Below are 27986 nucleotides of genomic sequence, written 5' to 3' on the forward strand. Positions count from 1 at the left end.
TTGAAATTCTCGTTCGCATATTGGCTGGGGAATTGTGTCGGTTCCCCGCTTTTATTTTTTATTTTTCGTTCATTGTTCGGCGAGCTGCGAGTGCTCCAGCTGCCCCACAAAATCCCCGAAAACAAAGGACAGACAAACGGTTGGAGGGCTTTTATTTTGCAGAGTGGGTGGGATTTGAAAACACGACTGGGTTAGTTTTGGAATCAGCATACACACTTGATAATCCCACGCACCAAATGCTGAGGTTTTTCAAACAATTAAGCCATGAGAGATGTGAACTAGAATCCGCACCACAGCAACCACTGGGTAATATGAAATTCCGAACACACAGACTACTCATCACAACATATTTTTTATAAAAAACTCAAATTTTTTTGTATAATATATTTTACAAAATTGTAATGAATAATATCTACAAAGGCTTCAATCCTTTCAGCGACGGCGGCGGCTTTCGGCTCTCCACGAGGTCCAAGAAGTTCGGCGATGAGGTCAAAGACTACGAACTCGGCGGGGCGCCCACGGACTCCGTGAGTGCTCTGGAGTTCTCCGGGCCCTCCTGTTCCTTTCTGGGACTGTCAGCTGCTAGCTGGGACGGGACGGTTCGATTTTGGCGCATCGATCAGGAAAAGTGCGAGGCCGTTCCAAAGGCCATGACGAAGCTGAATAGTCCTCCTCTGGACACGTCCTGGAGCGACGATGGCACGGGGATCCACGTGGGCGACTGCGAGGGGAATGTCGTGACGTGGGATCTGATGACGGACAAGGTGCTGCAGCTGGGCCGCCACAGTAAGGGAGTGCGTAGCTGCCACTCGGTGACGGGATCGGGGTCCTCCTACCTGATGACCACCTCCTGGGACAAGACGGTCAAGGTAAGCTGGCTGCTGTGCCTAGAATCAGTTATGTAGCCATTATCTGTTGCAGTTTTGGGATCCTCGGATGTCGGCGATGGTCGCCAGCCTTCAACTTCCGGAGCGTAGCTATGCGGCGGATGTGCGCCACCCTCTGGCGGTGGTGGCCTGCGCCGACAGCTCAGTCATAGCCATCTCCCTGGAGAACGGTCCCGTAGAGAAGGGTCGGTTCAAGGTGCCGCGCTGCGGTACTCTGAGCAACCAAGTGCGTTCACTGGCCATCTACAACGCTGGTCAAGACGAAGGCGGGATGGGATGGGCCCTGAGCCGAATCGACGGCCGGGTGAGTTTCCAGAACCTGTTAAATAGCCAAAACAGGGATTTCATGATGAAGTGCCACGTGGACGTCGATCACAACGAAAAAAATGACGTGTTCGCGGTCAACGACCTCAGCTTCCAGCCCGGGACTCACGTCTTAGCCACGGCGGGATCGAACGGCCAGTATAAATTCTGGGACTACAACAACCGGCGCCTGATCAAGCAGAGATCCGTATCCGACATGTCCCTCACTAAGTGCACCTTCAACGGGAAGGGCGATATGTTCGCCTATGCTGTGGGCTACGACTGGTGCATGGGGCACGACTACTTCGACCCCAATTTTACTCCGCAGATATTCCTCAAATCAGTGGAGCACGTAAGGCATCGCAAATACCGACGAACGGAATCAGACGGGGAACTTAGTGTAAGGTATTAGTGAATAATTTTTTGGATACTTTTTTTAAAAATTAGTATAGATTTACCTTGGCTATGATTTCGAACTACAAATTTGTCGATTCTATTTATAATCTTGTACATTTAATGGCTCTTTCTAAATAGGATTTCTTAATTAAATCTTGGAGTTTATTGCTCAGCTTGCTAGTTGCAACCCCGAAAGCCGCAATTGCCACCCCATTACTGATCGCAATTAGGTTAGCTTTGTGTCGGCTCAAGTTTGATTGAAATATGACAGCCAATTCCATATGCAGCTTACGCCGGCTTCCTGAAGCCGAACCTGCTGGCAGCCTGTTTCCCGTTTTCCGCTTCCCGTTTGCCAGTTTGCCAGTTTCCCAGCTTGGCATTTTGGCGACAATTAACAAACAGTCGAAACTAATGCTCATAATGAGCTTGCACGAGATTAATTTTCCACTTGAGCTGCTGCCCCGTCTTTGTCTTGGGGGGGGGGGGGGGGGGGGGGGGAGGCTGTGGAGTGCACTCCATAAATCATATCCCATTGTCGCAGAGTCAGTGGAGAGCAGAAGTCGTTGGAGTCGGTGTCGGCGTCGGTGGGTTATCTGGCCGGAGAATTAGGAGGTGGCAATCGCCCCCGAACGACGACCCATCCAGTGGCAGGAGAGATCCCTCCACTTAATACCATTTTCATGCTGCATATCAGAGACTCACGTCAGATGTCACTAATCTAAATTTATGCAAATTGCCAACTGTCTGAGTTGGCTCACATGCGATTGCCACAACCAGTGGGGAGTGGGTTAGCCATCCAGCAGCCAGCCAGCGGTAGATTCCGGAGCTCAAGCTCAAGTTGAAAGAGACTTTGCAACAGTTGTAAAAATGCAGCTAAATTCAAATTTGACATGCAGCGAAGTCAGAGTTGGCTCGCGGAGGCTGCGGCCGAGGCGGAGGCGGTGGTGGAGCTATCGCGGACTCTTTTTTTATTCCACCCGATTCATTTGGGATGCAGAGCAGCAGCTACCAGTTACCAGTTACCAGTTGAATCAGCTCGCCTGGCAAGCTCTTATTAAATTAAAACGAAGGCGTTTAAGTGCCGCCCCGAGGCTGCCATGCTGCGACTATGGTTCGAGCTTATACCACCACGCCAGAGAGATCCAGAGACTCAATCTGATATGCAAAACATTTTTGAAATAACTCAGCCGTAAATAGAAGAGCCGGAGTTCGGTCGCAGCAGCATCAGCAGGAGCAGGAGCAGGAGGATATCCATGTCTCAGCCAAGCTCAGCTCGGAACCCAGAAGGCACAACTCAAAACTTCTCTCAAGCTTAGCCAAATTAATTGAAAAAGTTACACGCATCGCTAGCTTCACTGCCGTGCTCCCATCGTCCCCGCCGCCTTATGGATGGCAGGCAGCACGCCAAAGGAGTCAGAAACATTCCAGTTGGCCAAAAGGATTCGCACTTGATTAGTCCCGGCCGGTTTGAAAGGGCAGAACGATTGCAAAACCGATTACAGCATCCGGTTGAGTTGGGTTCCAATTTCATTTTTTATTTTTTGTAAAGAGTGTGATTTTTATGGAAGCGACAACTACATTTATTTTAGATTTAATCAAAGAATGGTTCAGGATAGTAATTCAGGAGTCTTGCTAACCTGTCTAATGAATTAATAACTTCCCAATGGACTTGATATTTTTAGGGCTTTAATGTTTAATAAACATGTTTTAAAGTTTAATGTCTTCCTCCTCTTTTTTGGCAACTTTCCTTTCGAGGACATCCCATTCCTGCCTCAGTGCCAGGTTGCTACTTTTTCAGAACTCAAAGCTCATGGTTCGCAGACTGCCTTTCGGTTTCATTATCGCGAGACCGGCACGCGATGCCAGATCCAGATTCAGATTCAGAACCAGACTCCCATCCAGAACCGAAAGCCAAATCCAGCGCCAAAGTCGCACCCAGCCAGCACGTTGCTTGCCATTTACAAGTCGGCGCGTTTGTAATCGCCTCCAGTGCCCTTGCCATATCCGCTCCTCTTCGGCTCTCCCCTTCGCTGTGCTACATGCTCCATGCCCCATGCCTCATGCCTCATGCTGCCAACTGCCACTTACGTGCCCATATGCAAAGCGACAAAGTGTGAAATTTCACTGGCCCGGTGCAGTGAGAGGGCAGGCAAGCGGACGGTGATTCGCCGCCACGTGTGTCTGGAGGGGCAGACTCCAGGTGGAGGTGACCAGCTGGCCGTGTTTGCCTAAGCTCCAAATACCAGCTATGGCCAAAGTTCTCTCTGCAGGCTAATTAATGCAGCCAGGCAGATTTACGGGCTTAAAGAGTGGCTGGCAAAAAAAATGGACAAGAAAAGGTATATGAGGAATGAAGTCAAAGTTTATCGCTTATTTCGTCCCCATTTAGTTGGAAACTGTTTCTTAAAGTATCTCCCATAAATGAAAGTTGAAAAAGACCGGGAAGAGCAGAAAGTAGTAATACATTTTGGGGAGTATCGCTGGCTGCACACAGTTTCCTCGATTTTGGCCAACATTTGTCAGAGGCTTGGCCCTTATTTTATTTGCACTTGTCTTCGGCAATCCCCGAACACCCCACCATCTTAGATATAACAATTCCAACCTATAATTTATTCAGCTAAATCCTTTTCCCGCCACGAGCCTCGGAGCCGGGCCGGGTTGGGCCGGGCGGACGGAGCAGTGAAAATAAATTAAATGGAAATCATTTGTCTTGCTCAACAAAATATCACGCAAATGGGCAAAAGAGGCGACCAAGGCGGTAGGTTCTGAGGGGCAGGGCCCTCCCAGAGTGCCCCTGCCTTTGGCACCCAACAAGTGGCAGCTCGGAGCTTGGAGAAAATTTGCATAAAGAAATAATATTCATTCTGCGCGAAAGGGGACTCTGTCTCTCTCAGTAAAAAGGATTTGAACATGTCAAAATTGTCCTTGACGGACGCTAAAGTGGATAAAACGATTTCGTTTTATTCCCCTGGCGTTCGTCCTGGTATTAACTCAAGTTTCCTTCTGTCCAAAGTACCCCAGAATTAAAGAGTCTCCTTTTTATGGGGATTGATTAAAGACGCCCGCAAGTATGCAACAAATTCGGAATTTGGGAATTTCTTTGTCGGACGGTCGGTCAGCGCTAAACCTTTAGGGCTTATCACAACTTAACTACGAATATCCGTCCGTTGCGTGGCAATTTTCTCAATCCACGCCCCCCAGAAGCGGTCGAAACTATCTGAAAATCTCAGCCCGGCCAAGAAGGGGCGATTAACAAGATTAAAAGCGCCATTAAATGCTTTGATTCGACTCCGAGGCTACACAGACTACATACAGGCCAAGACCACGCAACCGCAGATACGCAAATGTGGACTAAGGACGGAGGATGTGGATGTGCGGATACAAAGATACACACTGTCGGGTAGGAGGCACCCTATAATTTATCCCCAAACCGAAAGACCGCCTTCCGAAAGTTTCCTCTTGCTCAAGGGAACACATGTTTGTGGCTGCAGCCGCAACAAGCCTGTCGATTGTACGAGTATCCCTCGGATACCCCAAGACCGAGATACCCGAACACACAGATACATGAACCGGGTGTGCCGGCTGCTCCTTCTGCTCCTTGGAATGCCATCTGTTCTCCTCGGTTAGAACGTAAATTACGCAAAATTTGCTGTTAAGTAGTTTAGCGCCAGCGGCAGATACATTTGTATCTGGCAGTCGCCCAGTGCGTGCGTGAGATTGATTTGGGTTTTCGGGCCAAGCTTAACACTTGATCCTCGAATCGAATTAGGGCCGAAACGGCCAGGTTTTTCAGGCTTAACTTTTTGCAACAAGCACATGGGAAATTATAAATTCAGAAACATAAAATGGCAGCTCTTTTTTATTTAATTATGCTTAGTAATTCCGCTAAAACAAAACAATGTTAGAAATGAAATCGCATTTCAAATGCATACAGAGTTGCATTTGTTTTTATTGCCAAACTATGCCACATAATGGGCATTTCAAATATTAATGAATTTAAAACTTTCGCAATTCGGTTAGAATTCCAACAATTTTAAATAAAATTAAACAATAGGGCAGCGGCACAAATGAGCAAAAATAATTTAATGTTGCAGTGGCATCCGAGGCTGAAGGGAGAGGCAGTGGCAACTAATTTAAATTGAAATTAAAATTGATTGTTTTTTAAACGCGTTGCACAGGCAGCGGGCGAGGCACGGAATGGGTGAGTGGGTGGGATGTGCGTGCCTGGCGAAGCCTTTGCTCGGCAGGCTGCCACGTCATTTGCAAAAATAAAAAAAAATAAAAACACACACTGTGGAACGCTCTGAATGTTCAACAAGCAAACAAATTCGTTAACAAATGTTGGAAACTGTAACGGCAGCAACAAATGGCAGAAACTGAAAACAGTTTTTAAAACAAAAGCAGAATTGCAATTGCAATTGGAATTGGCCGGCCAGCAGTGGCCAGAACCGAGTAATGAAAGGATAAATGAGTTGGCCAAAATAAACGGTCAAGACTAGAGAATGCGCTTCTTTTAGAAATACAATTTTTGAAAAAACAAGACAGAGTTTAAAAAAGGCTTATACTTATATATTTAAAATTTTTTAATATATTTTAAAAATGTTTTTTCTAAAAAACCATAATAGTATCCATTGGGCGTTAACAAGGTATGCATTTTCTAGCCATTTCCATGGCGCGTGCCGTCACACTCTTTCTGGGCCTGCTGTCTCTTTCGCCGAGCCTCTGCCCTCTCATTCGCACCCACATCCTCCACTCAATTATATTGCGTGCCTTTTGTCGCTTTTGTTTGTTGTTTCTGCCTTTGGTGGCGGTGTCTGTGGGGCATGCCCCAGCCCCTAAGTTTTGTATTTTTAGGAAATTGTTGCTAATTTTTTGCGCATAGCCAAATTGAATTTTGCAGCTGCCCCACGTTGTGGGCCGCACGTGCAGATGACCCTCGCCGCCCTCGTCGCTGGCGCTCACCCAACCCACCAGTGGAGCCACTGTGGAGCCCATGTGTATGCATAATTGGCACCATCATCGCCATCATGGGCTCTAATATGGCGTTGGATTTCCTTCTCGGCTGCGCCCAATTAACTGGCTTAATGGTGTTGGTCTCTCTCTGGCTTTTTTGTTTTCTTAATTTCTGTGTTTAGTGGCTAATTTGGGTAAATGTTGTCAGTGCAGCGGGCAGGAATTTTATTTTATTCGCAGCTAATTGCAGGTCCAGATACGAACGGGACGTGCCCCTCGCGGAACATGACAAAGCCATCAAAGGCGGCATTGGAGAAGTATTGACTGTAAAGGACAAGGTGGCTAAAACAACTTATATTATCTATTAAATAAAATAAATTTTACAGAGCTCTTAGTTAAACCCCACTACAAGCTTTAAAAAGCATGTCCCTTAGTAGAACCATTTCAGGGACTCCCCACTGTATTTCTATTCCTCTCTTCATCTTCTTCTTCTTCCATGGCAGATCCATCAATTTCTATAACTTTCGGAAAAAGCTTTTTAAAGTCAAAACTTTCCAGAGGGGATGGTGAAAAGTGGAAAAGTTGAGTCCATTGTGGAGTTTCGATTCGTTTTCGTTTCCTTTTTTTTCTGCAGCTGCAACTTTACTTCCATCAATAGTTTTTTAATAATTAAAATTTCGCCAAAGCAATTAATTTTAAATTTAAAAAAAAAAGACTACACACCGCACTCGTACCCACGCGTTGGCAAGTGGCTCCCGCTCCGGCCAGCAGGGGGCACCGCTGCTGCTGGAACTGAAGGCGACTGCGGTTAGAAAATATGAGACATGGAGACATGGTGACACGGAGCCAAGTCTGGCGAATGTCACTTGAAAAATTTAAAAGCTCCGCAGACCCTGCAGCCACAAGGTTTAGGGGGTGGGGGGAAAGGGCACTAGGTAGGTATGATTGTGGGCGGTCGCGCAATGGGGCGTATGCTTGATGTTGGCAAAGGCGAAACTTAATTAATTTGAGTAACTTGGCAGTCGTCCGATCTGGCCCTCCCACAATTTTCCACCCACCCATTACCCGCCCACCCGTGGGCGTCTTTGTGGAACTCTGGGTGTGGCATGAATTCTTAATAACTGCTGTGCGAGCCCCTTCGGTGCGAGGTTGTCGCAGAAGCACAAAAAAAGCGGGGAAGCACACGGAAAATACTGCAACCGCCCCTCATTTTAATAAAAGGGTTGAAAAGAAAGAAATTACTGAAACTGACTATGTCAACATAATTAACTTTGAAGTGAGAAAGAGAGCAGAGACACACACAGAGAGAGACAGGACCAGAGGCGTACTAGAAGGGAGAGAGTATCCTGGCATCCAGCATCCAGCACATATGGATTCATTTCGTTTGCCAAAAAAACGCGGCTACAAAAAAGTATCCACATGCCCCCCCGCTCCAGCAACAATTTTTGCAAATGGCGTCGAGTGTTTCTCATAATTAATTTTAATGTGTTTTTTAGCGCCTTTCCATCCGGGCTGAGCTGCAAACGAGTTACAGAGGCCATTTGGCGTGTTCTTGTAATTGGCCAACTTTTGCCAAAAACAGAATCTGAAATCTGGCATGAAAGTGCCTAAGGAAGGACAGGTCGCAGGACCATCTCTAAAAGTTATATGGGATATTACTATATCTTTCGTCGGAAAGTCCTTAAAATCAATCTTTGGACAACAGAACTTCCAATCAAATCTGAGCTCCTCACCTTACCTGTTTGGCAAACTTTTAGATTGACCAATTTACTGCTAAGCTTAAAAATTTAAACAGCCAGAATAGGAGGGAGGAGCTGCTAACCGCCCGAGGGGGCCACATGTGGCTGGCTCGAAAGTGGCCAAGTCAAGGCCCCTCCATCCCAGTTGGAACATCTCTATCTGCAGCTAATGTGCAACAAAATAAATGAAGATACTGACAGATAACTTGGTCGGTGAAGAAGGTGTTCCTTCAGGTGCTCTTGGGGCTTCCATGACTCTTAAATTGCTTTGTTGAGGTGCCAGAGTGTCGGTTGAAAAGTTTATTTAACAGATGCATATGTAGGAACTCCCTAGAGGAGCTACTATTCCAATCATTATGATAGTTTTCGGGTATACCCTCCAGAGAGAGCTATTTGGAACATTTTTGGTTCCTGTCACCAATTGGCGCTAAACTTCCGCCCAATAACCTAAGCAGCTCACAGGCCAGACTCAATATGGCGCACTGACATGTCCAGCTTGTCCTTTGGCCAGGACCCTGGCCCCACCACCCGAAGCCCTGAAAAAATTCCCATAAAATGTCGCCCGGAAAGCGAACTCTAAGCTTCTGTCAGCAAGGTGGGGCGAGTGCGTTGAGTTGGGTGAGGGTGAGGGTTCGAGTTTGGAGGCAGAACTCTGCTAGTTGCAACATCATCGCCCTGACCTCGGGGCATCTGAAGCTGGGAGTGAAGCCATTTACGTGCTGCGTCGCAAAGTTAATGCTCTGTCGCAGATTAAAACCAAAACATGCGAACGGAACCGCCAGTCACTAGGTGGAATGGCAGGCCAGGAGGTGGTGTGTTTCAGGTATTTTCCGGGCTCGGAAAAGCTGCGTAGCTGTGTCATATTAGCACAACAGATTTAGTTGAATGTCTCCAGGAAGCGAAGGGAAAATCCCCACAGCTGCGATAGTTTCTCTCAATTGAAAACTTTATCCTCCGCATGTATTCGAACACACATACTATATAGTTATTCAGTTATAGGGAGAGAAACGCAATTAATTATTTAGACCTGCGGCATTTTCAATTACCCAGCCTGTTTACAAATAGAACTGGAGACCCAGTTTCCAAACGGAAGCCAGAATGAAATCGATTTCGTCGCCGCGTCGTTTTTTCAATTAAATTCAGCATTTTATTCGGCGCATCAGCTCCCAGCTTCCAGCTGCTTTCTCTATTAGCTTTTTCTTCACTTTAGGCCACCACCCTCTTGGGGGCAGACTTGCCCGTCCCCTGCAATCAGGAAACGGTTATTGAAATTGTTTCGAACATTTTACGCCTTCGGGGCGAGGTCACTTGATTCTGATGCCTAGATCCTGGGGGCCAGGGTCTCTGTTTTCCCCCCCTGGATGTTTGTTAGTATTTTATTGGCAGCTCAACTTTGTCACGTGTCAATAGGGAGAGATGGGTCCTTGCCAGGACTCGAGCAGGCGGATGGCAGCGGGCAGGCAGCTCATTTAAATTTTAATTTGTATGGAAGTCGGGTCTAGGACTGCCTCAGTGCTCCTATCAATAGCTGTGCCACTTTCGTCCTGGCCCAGGACAAAGTTTTGGGGGCTTTGACAGTTGCGTCAGTGTTGCTGCAAAGTTTCTGCGGAATTTCCATTATGTTTCAAAAGCTTTTCCGGTTGACTTTACGGCCGGAGTCATGAATTCGTTTTGGCTGGGCTGTGATTGAATAACTGAATGATTTCAGCCGGGATGGGGTTTGCAACTATTTACAGTTCAATATTAAAAAACACTCTGCACTAAGCCACTAAGCCATTTGAAGTGTTGATGCCATGAATCATTATTTATAATTTATTTGTCGCCATTTAATCAAATGCATTCTGTCAAAGCGCCACTCAGTGTATTGTGGATCGATCGTAAATCCCCAAAACAGATTTCATTAGGATAGCTGGCCAGAACCTTTTATATTTATTATGGTCTGACACCCACCTCCCCCAGCACATGTTTCGAATGTTGCGCAATGCAACACAATGGCTCCAAGTGGCTCCACAAAACAGAAAATAAAACATCTTTAATCGATTTATGAATTGTTGAACATGTCCGGCAGAAACTGCATATTGATGCATTGATTGTCCTGAATGATGCCCGACACGACACACCAAACAATGGACCAATTTCATTTAAATCGCATAAATTCAAATAAATAAATGGCAAACAGAAACTGAAAACTGAATTCTGGGCGATGGACGATGGATGCTGGCTTCGAGGGGCACACCGCACGCCAGTTTGCGAGCCAGATTGGGGCAACAAAGATTTAATAAAATGACACAAAAACACGCGGAGCAAACACAAAAATCAATAAACAATAAAGTTGATTTATGCGTCAAAGTGTCAATTGGCAGTAGCCAGTTCAGTGCCAGCAGCCAGTGCCGCCCCCCGCCTGGCTTCTCCGGGCCACCATGGCGTATGCGTAATTGCATTTGGCAGTCGAACCGACGCGTCGTCGGTCATCATCCAAGCCTGTGAGTTGCGAGTCGGCCCGAAACGCATTTAAGTGCTTCATTCGATATTCCACTGATGCAGCCACGCCCCTCGCAACCGCCTCAAAAGCCTACTGCTGCCTCTTGAATTTGCCATTTATTTCGGAATATTTTCCGCCATTGAATGAATGATTGAGAAATATGCTTTTGATTTTATTCCCATTGATCGGCAACAGTGGCAGTTCGTGTTGCACTTATTGTTGCAGAACCAAGGGGGGTTGGGGCTAGAGCCGAGTCCACAATTCATCTGTCAACCAAATCAATTTTGTGGCTTCAGCCATTTATCTTTGTTAGCGCTCAATTGACGCATTTGGTTCGCGGCAGCAGTGGCATCAGTGGCATCGGCGGTGGCAGTGGCGGCAGCTGCCTCCCCAGACGCAGATACAGAGGCAGTTAGTGACTTTCAGTCCCATTCTGGATCCGTTAGCGACTAGATCGGATCGGTTTCCAACTGGGACAGCGGCTAATTGAGGCAGGGCCTCGCCGCAGCCACAGCCACAGCCGCGCCTGATTGCAATTTAATTGGGTTTTTGCAGCTTTTGTTTGCTTCCCGCACGGCCCCGGATAGCTAGCAGTTGCACAGAGTACGCTATAAATATTTGATGCAAATTATGGAAATGAGTTGCACAAATATCGGGTTCAATGTGGTGTAAATTGTCCAGCTGCCATTCAGAGTTGGAGGGCTAGAAACATAATCGGATTGAAACAAGTCATCGGCGGCCTTTGTGTTCCGTAATTCATACGTGTGTCCTGTCAATGTGTCTGCCCGATCGGATGAAGTGCTTTGTCCTGATGAAATTAGAGGTTTTCGTTTTCCAGAGTGCCAGTTAATTGTAATTGTAGTAATCGATGGAAATATAACCGCCACAAGATCATGAATTCCAACGTTGTGTGTCTGTTAGTTAAAGGAGAATCACAATGCCAGCCCGAAACTGCAATTCATCAACTTGAAATCAGAAGAGACTCTGCGCTAATCCACTACCCGCCCAAGTCCCAGTCTCTGTTCCAATCTGCATCTCAGTATGTGTCTCCTGGCGGCAGTTGGCCCGTTTTGGCCCACCCAGAGTGGGTGCAAGTCAACGAGGTGATTTGCATGCAGCCAGAGGCCCGCAGAGGCGGGTCTCCTCGGATTAGGCGCGACACTGATTGCGCCAAAACGGAGTTATGGAGGCGGGATTGAGAGGGAGATGAAAGTGAATCTATCGTAATCCTTCTGAAGCTGATATCTACTTACAAGCTCGTAGCTTATTCCCTCTAAAGTCTAATGGATAACCAAACAAACAGTAATATCTGGAGTAATATGGTTCAGCGTAAGTTGGCTAAAAGGAGCCATGGCTGGGACCATTTCACTTGACCCCCTGCCCTGCCGGCCCTGGCATGGCACAAATAACCAGATCCCAATCCATTCTCAACCCGTTTCCCATTTCGGGACCCATCCGCATGCGTTACGCAAATTGAATTCGTTGTCGAAAATTTATGCAACGTCGCGTCGTCGTCGCTGGCCAAGGGTAGCTCTGCGGAGCACTACTATGAATGGGGTCGGGTACCTTCCACGAATGTGCACAATGTACTTGGCCCAAGTCCGATATCGACAGTGTTGCAGTTGCCACAGAGCCGCAGCAGCGGCAGCTCCAACATCAGCTCCAGCCGGCCAGCAACTGAGAAATTTATGCTTTGTTTTGCCTTGGAAACATGGAACATCAATTCTCGTTAACTTTTCATGCACGACCGGGCGATGGAACATGAAACGGATACATTCTCGATTCTTTGTACAGCCACTCGACCCGGTCGAAAGCCAGAGCCCAGGAATAACAATAAAAGTGCAAATGGGAAAAGCAAAATAAAATGGCCGAGCGCTGCTCTTAAAAGTAATATTTATCCATTTCTGATTTCCATCCCCTCACTGATCTCTTACTTTAACTGATTTGACTCTGACTTCTGACCCTGTTTAGGCCAATTTATCAATTCCAGGGCCTCGGCCCGGTTTACACACAATTGAGCACTGAGCACGGCCGACTTGTTAGGAACATAAGCCACAAATTCGTTTTATTAACTCACCCACGGAACCGCGTCATATAAAGCATTTTTATTTCCGTATGCATGAAAATGGGGAGTCCTTTGAGGGGGTGGTCCTGTCGAAAAATATGCAAAGCACCGTGACCTTCGTGACAAAGAGCACGGCGACAAGTCACAACAATTGCCTGGGCCATTCAATAAAAATGTAAATTAACTTATCAATTACAACGCCCAAACAACAATAAACTGCACGGCGGCCGTTGGAGGCGTAGGATGACTAGGCACGTGCTATGTTGGACCATCCCGTCCTAACCACCGAGCCTCCCCCCCCCCCCAAAAAAACCAACAAAAAACCAACAAATTTTCGTCGAATGGCGTCCAATCTTGTGGCCACTTCTCCGGCCGGAGTTCCTTTGCGCTCTCCTAACGTTTTTCTTATGCAAATTGCCAGCGCTAAAATATTCCAGTCTCATAATTTTTATTTCCGTTATTCGAGTTTCAAGATTGTATTGCATACTTGTTGGCGCATCGCCTGGTCTCTGGCTCTGGCTCTGGCTGAGGCTCCGGCGAGAGCTCTACCAGCGCCTTTTGGGAAATTTGCCTTGCTAATATGGCCGAAAGAAGGAGAGCCGAGTGTCTGCCAGGTTGTCTGGCTGGAGACTGGAGACTGTTCACTTCCCGAGGCAATCTTCCATTCACAAAGAGGGCCAGTCGGAGTGGGCGGGCCTTCAGATAACAGCAAACATAAATGACATAAGTTACGACTGTCAGATCCTTGATAGTATCTTAATTTAGAGTCAGAGAGTGGGCGGAAGGCAGAGTTCAATGTGTCCGGGGGGCCACCCACTATCGGTCTAAGTGATTGTAATGGCCCACACAAAGCACTGGAAAATGTAAATAGTGCCACCAACTTCTGGCCAAAATATATCAACATTGAAAAAAAAACTTAGGGGCTTTAAACTCTTAGATGAGAACTCAAGTTCGAGGGCTATTCCACTGCTTCTACAGAATTTTCACACACTCTAGTTACGGGTGCTGGTTCTGGCCTTCTATCTTCATTCTTCACGGAATTTTCCCCCAATAATCAAAGGTGGGGCCTGAAAAGTGGTCGGAAGAGGTAGCCAGCACGATGATGAGAGGTTCTAGCCTGGTCCGATGGTCATGCCAGGCGCACTTTTGCATTCACACCGATTGCGATGCTTTTCCAGCAAGTCGGACAAATTATGACCACGATTTTAGCCAGTATTTCTAGCCGGTTCTGGTCTGGGGAGAGGTTTCTACTGACGACTGCCTACTGCCGACCAGGCGATAAGCGTTTGCGTGATTAATGAAATTCGATGCCCATGCCCGCTCCCTCGAAAGTCGAAAAGTCGGAAAGAAAGAGTTGCGAAAGCGACTGGCGGTTGGGGCCTCTCCATAAATAAACAATTAGGTCTTGCCACCCGCAACCGCACTTGGCCAGTGCCACTCCAATCTTGGCTTACTGGCCGGCACAATGGGCGGCCTTTTCCCGTTCTCCTGCCACCCTGCCTCCCTAATTGACTCGCACTCGCCCAATTAGAACTCGTAAGCGAGCACGCTTTGCCCATTTGAATTTATATTGAAATTTAATTTAATTAATAGAGTGACTGCGTCAGGGGACTGGGACTGCGAATTCAAACTGGAGCTGGACTTGGATGTGGATGTGGATGTGGAGTCACCCACCAGGTGTTGTATCCATTTCCCATTTTCCTGCTGTATCGCAGCGGGAAGTGTCAGGCAGTCAACTCAATAAATGTTTATTTTAGCTGGCACATTTCCAATTTCGGCCTGGGCCTAGTTTGTCTCTTACTTCTTGTTGGTTGACTCAGTTTGCATTATTTTTGGGATCCGGCTTTATAGAGTCGTATAGTGTGGCTTTGGGTGCACCAATCTCTTTGTTGGCTAGCCCATTGACTTGGATATTTATCTCTGTGTGGCTTGCATTTCATTAGCCAGGTCAGTTTAGGTCTGCCAATTTATGGCAAAATAAAGTACTTATAAGCTTCGGGGTTTTTACTGATTTTTTAATCAAACTCTTGAATAAATTAGAAAACGAAATCTGCGTCAAATGCATCTGCTCAATTATCTGCTCAATTATTAAGTAATATATAAGGTTGTCAAATATCTCCCTTCCGCCTTTTTGTCTTTTGAATTTCGCGGCTATGTACAAAGCGCTACAGAGCTCGTATCTGGCAACACTATACATAATTTAAAAGGTATTGACATAACCTACAAAACGACGCTATGCATGATTAGTTTGGATATTGCGTTCACCAGTTATAGACGTGTAAACATGGAGTTCACTAACGCCGAAATTCGCGCTATTTTAAAGATTTCCTTCGTTAAAGGCAAATCCGCTAGAGAAACGTTCCGTGAGATTAATGGGGTTTTGGGGGATGGTACTCTATCACTTCGAACCGCGGAGGAATGGTTTCGACGATTCAGAGCCGGTGAAAACGACACCATGGATAAGCCAGCCGGCGGAAGACCTGTGACGACAAATACCGATCAAATCATGGAATACATCGAGTTAGACCGGCATGTGGCTTCTCGTGACATCGCCCAGGAGATGGGAGTTAGTCACCAAACCATTTTAAACCATCTGCAGAAGGCTGGATACAAAAAAAAGCTTGATGTTTGGGTGCCGCATGATTTGACGCAAAAAAACCTTGTGGACCGAATCAACGCCTGCGATATGCTGCGGAAACGGAACGAACTCGACCCATTCTTGAAGCGGATGGTGACTGGCGACGAAAAATGGATCACATACGACAATATCAAACGAAAACGGTCGTGGTCGAAGGCCGGTGAATCGTCCCAAACAGTGGCCAAGCCGGGATTGACGGCCAGGAAGGTTTTGCTGTGTGTTTGGTGGGATTGGAAGGGAATCATCCACTATGAGCTGCTCCCATATGGCCAGACGCTTAATTCTACCATCTACTGCGAACAATTGGACCGCTTGAAGCAGGCGATCGACCAGAAGCGTCCAGAATTGGCCAACAGGAAGGGTGTAGTGTTCCACCAGGACAACGCCAGACCACACACTTCGTTGATGACTCGTCAGAAGCTACGGGAGCTCGGATGGGAGGTTTTATCGCATCCACCATATAGCCCGGACATAGCGCCAAGTGATTACCACCTGTTCCTGTCCATGACGAACGCCCTTGGTGGTGTAAAGTTGAACTCAAAAGAGGCTTGTGAAAAGTGGCTGTCCGAGTTCTTCGCAAATAAGGAGGGGGGCTTCTACGAGGGAGGTATTATGAAGTTGCCGTCTAGATGGAAACGGATTATCGAACAAAACGGCGCATATTTCAACTAAATCGGATCACTGTAACACTTTTTATAAAGCATTGAATAAAGAGCAAAAAAGCGGAAGGGAGATATTTGACAACCTTATATGTAATTGTTTTATTATATTTATTAACAGACAGTAAAAGTGACGATGACTCACATGCCGAGTGAGTAGTAGAACGGCAGCGTCGCGATAGTGTGTCATAACTTTGAAAAAATTGAAAATATTGCATTTTAATAAATTGTGGATAAAGCTCAGTTCGTTTTTAGAGATCTGTGGAAAACGTTGTTCCTATTTAAGACCTAGAAAGTAAATAGAAGAAGAAATGGAATTAATGTTTAGGCTCTCTTTCCTGCTAACTCTATTGGTGATCCTAGGAAACCGTAGAGCAAAGGCAGACATTGCTAACTGCCATTTCTACGACACCGTGAACCTCACATCCAGCCAGAGATCCCAAAATGGATCTTACTTTTACCAGGGAGTGGAGATTCCCCCCAACCAGACGGGGGAGTATAGTTACATTCTGCTGCCCGACGGGGAACGAGAACCCGTAAAGAGTCATTGGAGAGGCTGTGCCTGTAAGATGAAGACCTGCATCCGACTGTGCTGTCCCCCTAACCAGTATATGGACGAGTATAGCGAGTGCACAGATGGCCTGGATGAGGACACGTGGTCCGGCCACTATGTGAACATTACCAGCGGGACCTCAGTGAAGAGACTGGACTTCCACAAGGATTTTATTCTTCAGGGGCATCTACCTCAGCCCTGTCAAAATATGTATAATCTAGAGGAAAATGAGGGAGAACTCTTTGAGGTTTGCAGGAGACTTTATTCGCTTAGTTTTTGTAACCCAAATCCCTTCTTCTCCAGAATGGAACATTCCTGCGTTTCTTCGACACCAAGAGCCTCTCCAAGCAGGAGTACTGCATTCAGCCCCGAAAGTTGAACGATTCCATACGAATTCTGCCGTATAACTGTGCCATAGAGACCGGTCCCGATTGGGGAAAGACAGTGGGTAAGCCCAGGGAAGATGGCTCTCCCTCAATGACACTTGTTGTAACACACTTTTCTACCTACACCAGCAATCAGCACGTCCTTGTTCTGTATTATTGTCACCATCGCTATTTACTGTCTGGCAGGAATGCTTAAAAGCTTCAACAACGTATGCCTCACTTTCTACATGGCGAGCTTGGGCTTAGGAAGTCTTATGCAGCTCCTGGATTCTTGGCACGTACCGACTAACACGCTATGTGAACCCACAGGTTAGTCCAGCGCTTCGAAAATCGACTTCCTACTAATAGTTTCCTTTGCCAGGCTACCTTGGTTACTTCTTTATAATATCGGCCTTCTTCTGGCTTTCCGTGATCAGTCGGAATGTGGGGAGGAGCATTGGAAAATGCGTGCCAATGACAAACCGTAAAGCTAGCATGAAGAAGTACTTGAAGTACAGCGGATATGCATGGGGCATTCCTGCCATCCTAACAACAACCATTGTTCTGTTGGATTTTACTTTGGACAGAGATGAATACGAGAGATGGATGCCAGGCGTTGGGTTCTACAACTGTTGGGTCAAAAGTAAGTTAATAAAATTGCCTATCAAGCTCACCAGTTACAGCCTTTGATCTTGAAGGTGAGGACAAGAGCGCCATGATCTACCTCTATGGACCGATACTGATTCTGATCACCTACAACATAACCGTATTCATCCATGCGGCCAGGAATATTGTGAGAATCAAGATGAAGACAAGGAAAACTTTTGATTCGGGGGAGTCGCACTTATCGACAGGAGTCGATTCGGATATGGAAATGTGTGTACTAGGTTCTACCCGTCTTTGCGTAGTCTATATTTTACGTTTTTTTTAGATTCTTAACCTGCATTAAGCTATTTTTGGTTATGGGGGTGTCATGGAGCCTGGTGATCATTTCCTACTTGGTGGAGAACGACGGTTTGTGGAGTAAGATTTTGTTGCCGAGCGACTACATTAACTACTCCCAAGGAACTATAATCTTATTGGTGGTTCTGTCAACAAAGTCCACCAGGCGTTGTCTCCAGGAGAGGTAACAGTATTGAAGAAAGTTATTTATGTCCATAATCTATAATTGTTTTGGTTTTAGATTTCAATCAAAGCCAGCCGCCAGAACCAGTAATTATTCCAAGGTGCAAGCTTTCACTGGGACTACAGAGTCGACATCGGCCTAGGAATATTATTAGTGTAGCCTGAATAATCGGAAACTACTATGAATAGTACTTATAATGGCTTCGACTCTGACTCAGCTTTGCGAGATATAGCTTCTGCCTGAAACTGAAGCATGAGCTTATCAATACTATAATTTTTTATAAGTATATTCATATAAAAAGTAATTAAATTATATTAGTCATATGAATTAATGGCTTCTGTTAGGTTATTATTTATACAACCCGAATAATTATAGGAAACATATGCAAAGCTCCCCTTTATTCGAAAGTCGTGTACGATCTTCGCCCACCTGATGTCGAAGTGATCGATTCCCTGGACATCAATTGGTATCCGTAACAAGCTTGACTCCCAGGCTCCAACGCCTCCACGAATCCGCGTCCCAATCCCAGTCCAATCCCATTTTTCGCTATCCATCCGCCCATTTGCTACCGTTTAGCCAGATTGATTTCGGGCCAGAAGCCGCACGACTCTGCCGATCACTTCTGGGGCAGTGTTGAGAGTGGGAGTGGGAGGGGCGGCTGCATCACGCCCACCAGAGTGTAGTTTTCCCATCGTCGGGGCCCATCAATTAATTTCGGGCGCAGGAGAACGGTGGAGGTGGGGGCGCGCTCGGCTTACCTGCCAGAGAATCCACCAGGAGGACGCGAGGCTTAGGCCTGCGGTGCTTTGGGCTGTAAAAATTGTTTCGGCATCATTTTTCATATCCGTGGCCGCCAAAATAAAACAAAAAGTGGCGAAAGCCGAAGCCAAAGCTTGAAAACAATATCCAGACAAAGGCATGGAAATCGAGTAGCATCCCAACAGCAGCAGTTGAGTAGAGTGATGGGAAATCACAAACAAATCGCAGGATTTTCTATAGTCGAATTATACAATACTCTAAAAGAAAGAAAAAAATATTAATTATATTGCATTTTCTATAATTTTTTTAATGGCTTATTAGTAAAAACTTTAATATTAAATACCAAAAAAAAAGGGTAAACAAATGTTTTTATTGTGAAGCCTCATACGTGATCGCTGCATTTCTTTAGCTTTCTGTTTGCAAAGCTATCGACACTCCCCTTGCCATCCAGTTTGGGCCTTTTTGGCTCTTGGCCCTGACGGGCGTAAGAGACAGCCTCTGCCAGCGAGAGAGAGAAAGGAAGGCCGCGAGAAGGTTTCGTTGTAGCGCGAATTTGTTGCAATTTCTCATTGTCAGCAAGCGCGTTCGCCGGTAAATTTTGATTAAACGCTCCCCGGGAATTCACTTTGGTTGCACTTTTTGTTTTTATTTACCTACCGATAGGAGGTGGCCTCCTCCCCAGCGCATCGCTTTCCCCATCCCAGTTGGTGGCCAGCTCTTTCATTTGAATTTGATAAATGGAGCTCGTTCGAAAGCGATATGTTATGCAACTTGGGGATTCTTTTCGGTTGAAAAATATCGAAGCGATAACTAAATGTTTTTACAACTCGCAAATAAATGAACTTGACTTCGAAAGGGTGTAAGAGGTGAAGGCTTCGGACATCAATTTCAAAAAACTTGTGGAAATGCACCAGATAAGCTCTGATTGTCACTTGTATTTCAGTGCCCATATTTCCTGTCTAAATTGATTTCACTAAGGAAGCAACTTGCCCTTGTTGAACGCCGATTTAAAGGAAACCAGTTGTGAAACACAAATTACAGACTCCGTTGAGGACAACAAATTGATGTCTGATCGACAGGGCCAATATTAATTTACGGCCAATTATTCAGCCCTAAATTGGAGCGTCAAGATTCCCACTTAGCTGCACTCTTAAAAAAAAAAATAAGAGAATGGAATAATTCCGAATCGCTTAGGGCCAGAACAAAATCGATTGCTGGATAATCTTACTCAGCCGCGCCATGCTCTTTATTTTCAGTGGTGCCATTTGCCAATAATCGAAATGGCTGCTCGAATTGACTGGCCGCATTGGCCGAAAAGCGCACCCAACTTCAAGCTGTAGGCTAAAAATTATTTTATTACCAATTTTTTTCCAAAATGGCCAAAACAGATGGTAATATTCGCTTGGGCAAGAACGAAATCAAAAAAGTTTCAAGCTTAGCACCCCACGTTCTTCATTCAGTTTCAGTGATGAGATTTTCTAATGAACGAAAGGCAACTCTTCAAATAGCAATTCCAATTGATGGGCAGCACTGCCCCTGAAGCGCAGCCAACTTCAAGTCGTAAGCTAAAAAATCTTTCTTTTTCTTCGAGAACGCCTGCGCAGCGGACACGAGGTCCCACACTTAGCATTTTACAAGTGAGTAAAAAATCATAAGAACATCGACGACATGTTCTAGCGTAATTATATTGAATTAGAAATGAAGCCACAACCTGCCACGAAGGATGCCGCCAAGGGCAAAGGAAAAACTCCAGCAAAGTCGAAGAAAACTCCTGCTAAGGGGGGAGCTTCCACCGGAGAAAATGAAAAGTCCACTGCGCTTCCGCCAATGAACTCCAAGAAGGTGGCCAAAGCCCCGACTGCCGCATTGCGTAAACTGAGTTTGGGCACAAATGAACCAGCGAAGCCGGCTGGGAAGAAGTTGGTGCCTCACTCGTCGTCGGCTTCTTCGGCCACTGTGGTGTCCAACAAGAAAGTGAAGGCTGAAGCTCCCGCGGCTCGCAAGAGGGAAGATACCTCGAAAACCGAGGCTCTGGCTGCCAAGAAACCTAAAGCTACTGCAGCTCCAAAGCCCAAAGCGGGTACCGCAGTGAAGAAGGAGACTGCTCCGGCTACTAAAGTTGCAGCCCCAATCAAGCCGAAGACCAAGCTTAACTCCAAGAAGTTGGCGCTACGCGGAAAAAGTGCTGCCAAGAAAAAGGTCTGGCAACGGTTCGAGATCGATTGCTCGTGCGTGGTCGAGGATCAGATTCTGGACCTTGCCGACTTCGAGAAGTACATCAAGACCCACACCAAGGTGAACAAGAAGATCAACAACCTGGGCGACATGGTGACCTTAGAGCGTTCCAAGCAAACTTCTTTGATCATCAACAGCAGCGTTCATTTCTCCAAGCGTTATTTTAAATACCTATCGAAGCGCTACCTGAAGAAGAATAGCCTTCGCGACTGGGTGCGTGTTGTTTCCAGTGGTAAGGACTCCTTCACCATGTGCTACTTCAAGATCCAGAGCCAGGAGGACGACGATGAAGAAGTGGTGGACAATAAGACCTAGACCCCAACAACCAATAAAATTTCACAACCGAACAGACTACAATGAAGATGTGCTGGACACGAACACCTAGATCCTCACAATCAAGCAAAAATATCATACTAAACATTCCACCTGAAGAATAATAGCCTTCGGGACTGGGTGCGTCTTGTTTCCAAGGACTCCTTCACCATGTGCTACTTCAAGATCCAGAGCCAGGAGGACGACGATGCAGAAGTGGTGGACCTAGACATGCAGACCTAGACCCTAACCACCAATCAAATTTCACTATCCGACATACTACAATGAAGATGTGCTGGACACCAAAATCCTCACATTCAATCAAAAATATAATAATTATCTTAACATTAAAGCGGTTTCACAATCTTCAAAATTTATTATTATTCTTAGTTTTAATTGTATTATTAATCTTACCTATCATAATCTTATTATTAATCTTACCTCAATCTTACTTAGTTTATCTTATTACTAAGCTTAGTTCTAGTTACAGGTGGAAATCAAATCTCAAAAACGACACGGCTCTAAAAATCTCTATGAGTCCATTCTTATCTCTCTAGCCATCTATTCTTATCTTAGTCATTTCATTTAATTGATCCTAAATCCAAAATTAATAAGCTGTGGACTCTGCCGATTCCATTCTTATAAAAAACCTAGATGCGGTTCAATTTTGGCAACGATTGCTCTGACATCAGCTTGGGAAGTGTTGCCCCCATATCCTTATTAGTTTGTAACTCATTAGATACATACATACTTATTAGTATATTTAAAAAAAAACATAGATATACGTTACGTTTACGATTGCTCTGATATCAGCTTGGGAAGTGTTGCTTCCATATCCTTATTAGTTTGTAACTTATTAGAAACATACATACTTATTAGTATGTTTAAAAAAACCTAGATGTTCGGTTACTATTGCTCTGACATATGCTTGGGAAGTGTTCGCCCACATATCTCTATTAGTTTGTAATTGCTCTTAAAAATACTCTAGAATCTTCAAATTCCAGAGACAACAAAAAAATTAAACAAATACGGTAACGACTGCTCTGCCCATTTGAATGAGAAGTGTCGACCATCAAAACTTATCCATTGTACTAGTTAGTAATTTTAGAATAAAAGAAACCGCTTTATATCATTCCTGTGTCTTTAAACTTCGTTCAGTTACTTTTTATTGATGTGTTGCCCTTGAAAGGCTTGCAAATTTATTTGTATTTTCTTTAGGCCCTTTTTACAGATGGCCTTAACTTTTAGCCGAACGATTGACATTTCAGAGAGGGTCTGCCTCTCGAGTGGTGCTCGTCTTGTTTTGATTGGGAGGAGCCCGACTTGTTTTCTTTACCTTTTTACGCTTTTGTAAATACCTTAAATTGCCCCATTGGTTGGGATTGTTTTCGATGCCAGTCGGCTTAATTGCTTCGCTGTGGGTCTCTGCCATTTGGCCAACTGGCCAAAGGCGGAACCGGGGAAGGGGAGAACCACCAGTTCTGTCAGCGGCGGCCGTAGGTGGTCCATAACAAGCTAATGAAATGCGAATCCAACGAAATTGCGACCAACTGAGTGAGTCAGGCAGCTGTCAAAATCGGAATCAACCTGAGCACTCGGCCCAGACTGGCTGAGTTTTTTTACCAACCATTTCATCTCTTTTAGGCCATAAAGAACACAAAGCCTGGAGAGGCTAAAAGGCATTCATGACTGCCGAGGAGGAGGCGAGTACAATGCGAAAATAAACATAAACGTCATGCAAATCGTATGGTAATTGCTGTCATCGCCGGCTCTTGTCAAAACGGGTTGAAGTGTTTTGTAAATGCCAGAAAAAATTAAATTCCCGACATGCAGACGAGTACCAATAATGATAATAATAATAAGGCAGTTGGAGGGACACGCACGCGATTATTATTTTGTCAAGCCAAAGAAATCGGAAGGAGCAGCTTTCTCTGTTGTGTTGGAAAACTGACGTTTGCCCAACACTCAATCGCAAAGTCATTCAAGTGGGCTTTTTATTGCAATTCTAATTAAACTCTTGTCAGATCAGGAATCTCCTGCAGAGTTATTTCCGAGGTTTGTTAATCCCTCCATCTGGCAAAGTTAATTAACACATCGATTACAACATTGCGCGGACAGTGTCGCTTTAAATTGATGATGCCCATTAAACCGTCTACGAGGCCTTCTGGTCTTAGCCATTGGTCCTGGCCACAACTAGTTGGTTCTATTTATAGGGCCCAGACCCTAGAGCAGCAGGTGCAGTGGCCACAGAAGCACAGGTTGCACATTTATGGCCCGAAGATGATTACATTAAAGAGGTGGCTACCAACCTGTTTGAGATATCGAAGATTAGCAGATTGCCTCGGCCTACGAACATATCGCTTTCGATAACACAATGGATTCACTTCTGGGCCACTATAGGGACAAGATATTGTGTTTTTGGCTCCCCAGGCGTTGACACTTTTTCGCCATAATCTTGGCTTGAGTAGGGTTTGTTTGGCTAGCTTCGACTTGGTCGAGTTTCTGTTTGGTTTTCAGGGGTATCGTTTACACACCCGACTCTTAAGATTTTTGTATATTCTTCACAGCTCATTTACCTAAACTTTTCAACTCGAACGCCCTTGGGATCGTCCAACCTCATAATGGCCAGCGCAGAGTAAGTGATTATGCTATCTTATATTTTGAACGAATTTTGAATATTAATGTCCACAGTTCTCGAGAGGACGGCACCATGGTGGGCGTGCTATGTGACGAAGGAATTCTACTGGCCACCAATTCAAGGGACAACCTACTTTGCCACCTGGACGAGCGCGTATAGTAAGGTTATATAGTAAGGCCATTAATCCAGATTCTGATACTTTTTTTCTCACATCAGTTGCTGTGCTCCGCGTGCCGATCGCGACATCATCCAGGACGTGGGAACCCAAGTGGACTACCAAACCAATGACAGACACCAGAAGCTTACCGTGGCCCAGGTGAAGGACATGCTGTGCCGCAAGTACGAGCAGGCTGCGACTGTGGATATCCTCGTGGCTGGCGAAGATCGTAACGGCCTTCATATGTACGAACTCCAGCCAAAGGGAAAGGCAAGCATCGTCCAGCAAGCAGCCAAGGGCGGAACGAAGGCCGAGGAAGTTCTGTTTTGCCTAGATGTATACCGAAAGGATCCAATGAATCTGGCAGAGGCCGAGCAACTGGTGCGGGAGTCCTTGCAGGTTGGGCCCAACGATTACGTGGAAATGTGCTTCATCTACAAGGAGGAGCCTAATGAAGTAGAAGAGGGGACACCCCCGGAGATACCTCCGGAAACGGAGTCCCAGGCTGATGCCGAAATACAGAGTGTATCTGGTAGATCGCCAGAAAGCATGGCTTAAACGCTGAAAATAAATAAATGACCGTTTCTGGGACTGCTCTCCCTTTAATTGGCCGCTTTTTTCTGCGATTCGCAAGTTGGCCAGAAATAGATTAGCTGCTCCTCCTACGAAGCAGAAAAAACGCAGCATAAGCACGCGTGATTTATACTCAAAGCTGGCCTGGATAATTAATAATGATTAAAAGCTGGCGCCCATCAACAAGCAGGCAAATAAAGAGTCCTTATATAGAGCCATTCTATATATTTTTATACGTGATCCCCACCACTCGCAGATCCGCTGGCAATCGCCTCCGGGGGACAGACATCCAGCTGTGCGGATTAACTTGAATTTATATGTTGTGGCTGCATTTGAATAATTTCATATTCGAGCCGGGCATTGGAATCGAGCTCTATCTCCGCCAGCCCGCTTTCCACAACTCTCTGTGCGTGACCAGGCTTCATTTTCTCTGTTCCTCCGTCTGCGACCCACTTGTGTGGTCTCCCTCCATTGACAGCTCCTGGGTGGCATTATGCTGTCCGGTCTGGATTTTCACTTTTCTGGCCAGCAAGTCCGACAGTTGCTAATTGATTTCTACGTAGATTGGGCTTCTTGTTAATCGTTCTGGCGGCGGTTCAACTGGAGCTTGAAGGGATACGATTTGCAGCCATTAAGGCAAGATAAATTGCAAAGGAAATTTCTTTATTTCATATTCATTAATGCACTTAGAGTTACACACATACCTTGCACCTAAGACAATGGTGTTTTTTTCTTAAACCCACCATATTTGGAGGCAAAAACTACTATTTATCTTCCTATTACTGCCATATCTCTGCCCGTAATTACCAAATCCTTGATCGATTCTGCATCCATCTGCATCAAAATCTGAAAAAATATTATTTTTGAGATTTTTTGTCAAAATTTCTGGATGTCCCCCTACATAGTCTCGAGAAATCCATGTGGAAATCCATGATACCCATATCTCTCCCAGTAGTTATCAGAACCTTGAGTGGAATACCTTAAACGATTTGTGGATCGATTCTGCATCCATCTGCATCAAAATCTGGAAACAAATTATTTTTGAGATTTTTTGTCGAAATTTCTGGATGGCCCCCTTCAAAATATCGAGAAATCCATGGGGAGCTCAATATGGCCCACACAGATAGCCATATCTCTGCCAATAATTATCAGATCGTTGAGCGGAATACCTTAAACGATTTGTGGATCGATTCTGCATCCATCTGCATCAAAATCGGGAAACAAATTATTTTTGAGATTTGTTGTCAAAATTTCTGGATGTCCCCCTACATAATCTCGAGAAATCCATGGGGAGCTCAATATGGCCCACACAGATAGCCATTTCTCTGCTAATAGTTATCGGATCCTTGAGTGGAATACCTTAAACGATTTGTGGATCGATTCTGCATCCATCTGCATCAAAATCTGGAAACAACTTATTTTTGAGATTTTTTGTCGAAATTTCTGGATGGCCCCCGGATCCTTGAGCGGAATACCTTAAACGATTTGTGGATCGATTCTGCATCCATCTGCATCAAAATCGGGAAACAAATTATTTTTGAGATTTTTTGTCAAAATTTCTGGATGTCCCCCTTCAAAATCTCGAGAAATCCATGGGGAGCAAAAAATGGCCCACACAGATTCCCATATCTCTGCCAATAATTATCAGATCGTTGAGCGGAATACCTTAAACGATTTGTGGATCGATTCTGCATCCATCTGCATCAAAATCTGGAAACAAATTATTTTTGATATTTTTGAGATTTTTTGTCAAATTTTCTGGGCGATCCCCTTTGAAATCCATGGAGCACACAGCCATGGCTATATATCTGCCAATAATTTTCAGATCCTTGAGTAGAATATCTTTAAAGATTTGCATATTAAACTCCTATTTATTCAAAAACTGGCGCAGTCTTTTTGTGTTTTTGTATATGATGGAAAGTAAAAAATCAAAAGGGAAACGTATTAATTTTTGAGATATGTTTGAGTTCAGCTTTCGCTTTCTTGTTTTGTATCTTGTATCTCATCTGTTGCTCAATGCATCAACAATAAGCCCCAATATTTTGACCAAACCAAGTCAGTTCCAGCTTTCTGTTGATAAGAAAATATTTGGTCAGTATCCAGTGCCCTTGCCCTTTAAAAATTCGAAATCGCAATCTCTGCCAAAAATATAGTTTCAGAGCCAGGTCGACAGGAGGACGAGGTGCAAGAAATCGAACATCAAATATTCACAATAAATTAAATGCGGCGAGTTCCGAGAAGGATCCCTGCCCCTTCCACACGTCCTTTCCCCCCTGAAAATATTTCGATTTCAATCGACAGGAAGGTGCGAAGGGACGAGGGGGATAGCAGGGGTGGTACCTCTGAATGCGAAATCGAGTTGGGCTGCCTTCTGATATCTTATTTTATCCGACTCTGCCGAAAAAAGATGCACAAAAATGCAGGCAGTGTCACCTTTCGGCGGCTCGAGGTGGAAATATATTTATGTGGCATGCGAGTTGCAAGGTGTGACAACATGAAAATTTATCTGCACCATCGCAGCAGCATCTTTATCTCCACTGGAGGATGGCTCCTCCCCTCAAACCCCACTGTATCGTGTACATTCCGGCTACTGCCGGAGGATTTATTTGCCAGCCGGGTCAGGGATTGGCGTCTTAATGCGACATTAACTCGGCGGAATCTGTGTATGTTTGTTCGGGCAAATATGAGGTGCATTGTGCATACAGTGGCTGATAGATGGTAGCTGGGCGGTGGAGGGGATTATCTATGGGGGAGACACCTGTTGCCCAGGAAAGATAGATATGATTCCGTTACTGAGGCAACAAATTGTGTTGCACTCCAGCTTCTTTATTCAAATTGGGAAATCAATTCCACTCAGAAGCTCGACACTTTTTAGCCCATTTTCTTGTCCGACTGTGTATGCATAATTATTTGTTGTTACTGCCACTTGCCACTGCTGCTTTGCTGGCATGACAGTGGCAAGTTTAATGAAATTGGACATGCAACATAAAGTAATTTATTTTTAATTAATTTATAAATGCAGCAACATCAAAAATGGCAGCCGAAACAGGCTGAGCCGAGAACATTTATCCGCTGGCCAGTGAACCGTGCATTAAGCCCCAGTCGTATATAATTTTTTGTATTTCGCAACAGTTTCTGTTTGCCTT

At 45.3% G+C, this 27986-nt stretch overlaps 4 protein-coding genes across 9 annotated transcripts; all 4 read left to right on the forward strand.

The window, feature by feature from the left end:
• Positions 1-302: 302 nt before the first annotated feature.
• Positions 303-1686, forward strand: LOC108125037 (protein Rae1). The gene is made up of 2 exons (XM_017241047.3): positions 303-869; positions 922-1686. Exons 1-2 carry the CDS (start codon positions 402-404, stop codon positions 1600-1602), a joined length of 1149 nt encoding a protein of 382 aa, XP_017096536.3. The 5' UTR covers positions 303-401; the 3' UTR covers positions 1603-1686.
• Positions 1687-16320: 14634 nt separating this feature from the next.
• LOC108125047 (G-protein coupled receptor Mth-like) lies at positions 16321-18484 on the forward strand. Its single transcript, XM_017241057.3, has 7 exons — positions 16321-16922; positions 16979-17123; positions 17191-17370; positions 17423-17683; positions 17739-17916; positions 17972-18166; positions 18224-18484. The coding sequence occupies exons 1-7, from the start codon at positions 16434-16436 to the stop codon at positions 18306-18308; spliced, it is 1533 nt and encodes a 510-aa protein (XP_017096546.2). The 5' UTR covers positions 16321-16433; the 3' UTR covers positions 18309-18484.
• Positions 18485-20402: 1918 nt separating this feature from the next.
• Positions 20403-21849, forward strand: RpL22-like (Ribosomal protein L22-like). Of its 2 annotated transcripts, XM_043210730.2 has the most exons (3): positions 20403-20562; positions 20622-21471; positions 21712-21849. In XM_043210730.2, exons 2-3 carry the CDS (start codon positions 20624-20626, stop codon positions 21713-21715), a joined length of 852 nt encoding a protein of 283 aa, XP_043066665.1. In that variant the 5' UTR covers positions 20403-20562; positions 20622-20623; the 3' UTR covers positions 21716-21849. The 2 variants fall into 2 exon arrangements, with proteins under 2 accessions (XP_043066665.1, XP_070134647.1); XM_070278546.1 differs by having other exon boundaries at positions 20406-20562; positions 20622-21849.
• Positions 21850-23109: 1260 nt separating this feature from the next.
• On the forward strand, positions 23110-24970 carry yip3 (yippee interacting protein 3). 5 transcript variants are annotated; one of them, XM_070278548.1, is made up of 4 exons: positions 23110-23175; positions 24040-24107; positions 24164-24268; positions 24327-24963. In XM_070278548.1, exons 1-4 carry the CDS (start codon positions 23158-23160, stop codon positions 24823-24825), a joined length of 690 nt encoding a protein of 229 aa, XP_070134649.1. In that variant the 5' UTR covers positions 23110-23157; the 3' UTR covers positions 24826-24963. The 5 variants fall into 5 exon arrangements, with proteins under 5 accessions (XP_070134649.1, XP_070134650.1, XP_070134648.1 ...); XM_070278549.1 differs by lacking the exon at positions 23110-23175 and adding an exon at positions 23326-23527 and having other exon boundaries at positions 24327-24888; XM_070278547.1 differs by lacking the exon at positions 23110-23175 and adding an exon at positions 23594-23707 and having other exon boundaries at positions 24327-24970.
• The last annotated feature ends 3016 nt before the right edge of the window (positions 24971-27986 follow it).

The sequence above is a fragment of the Drosophila bipectinata genome, chromosome 2R, assembly GCF_030179905.1.
Source record: "Drosophila bipectinata strain 14024-0381.07 chromosome 2R, DbipHiC1v2, whole genome shotgun sequence".
Lineage (NCBI taxonomy): Eukaryota > Metazoa > Arthropoda > Insecta > Diptera > Drosophilidae > Drosophila > Drosophila bipectinata.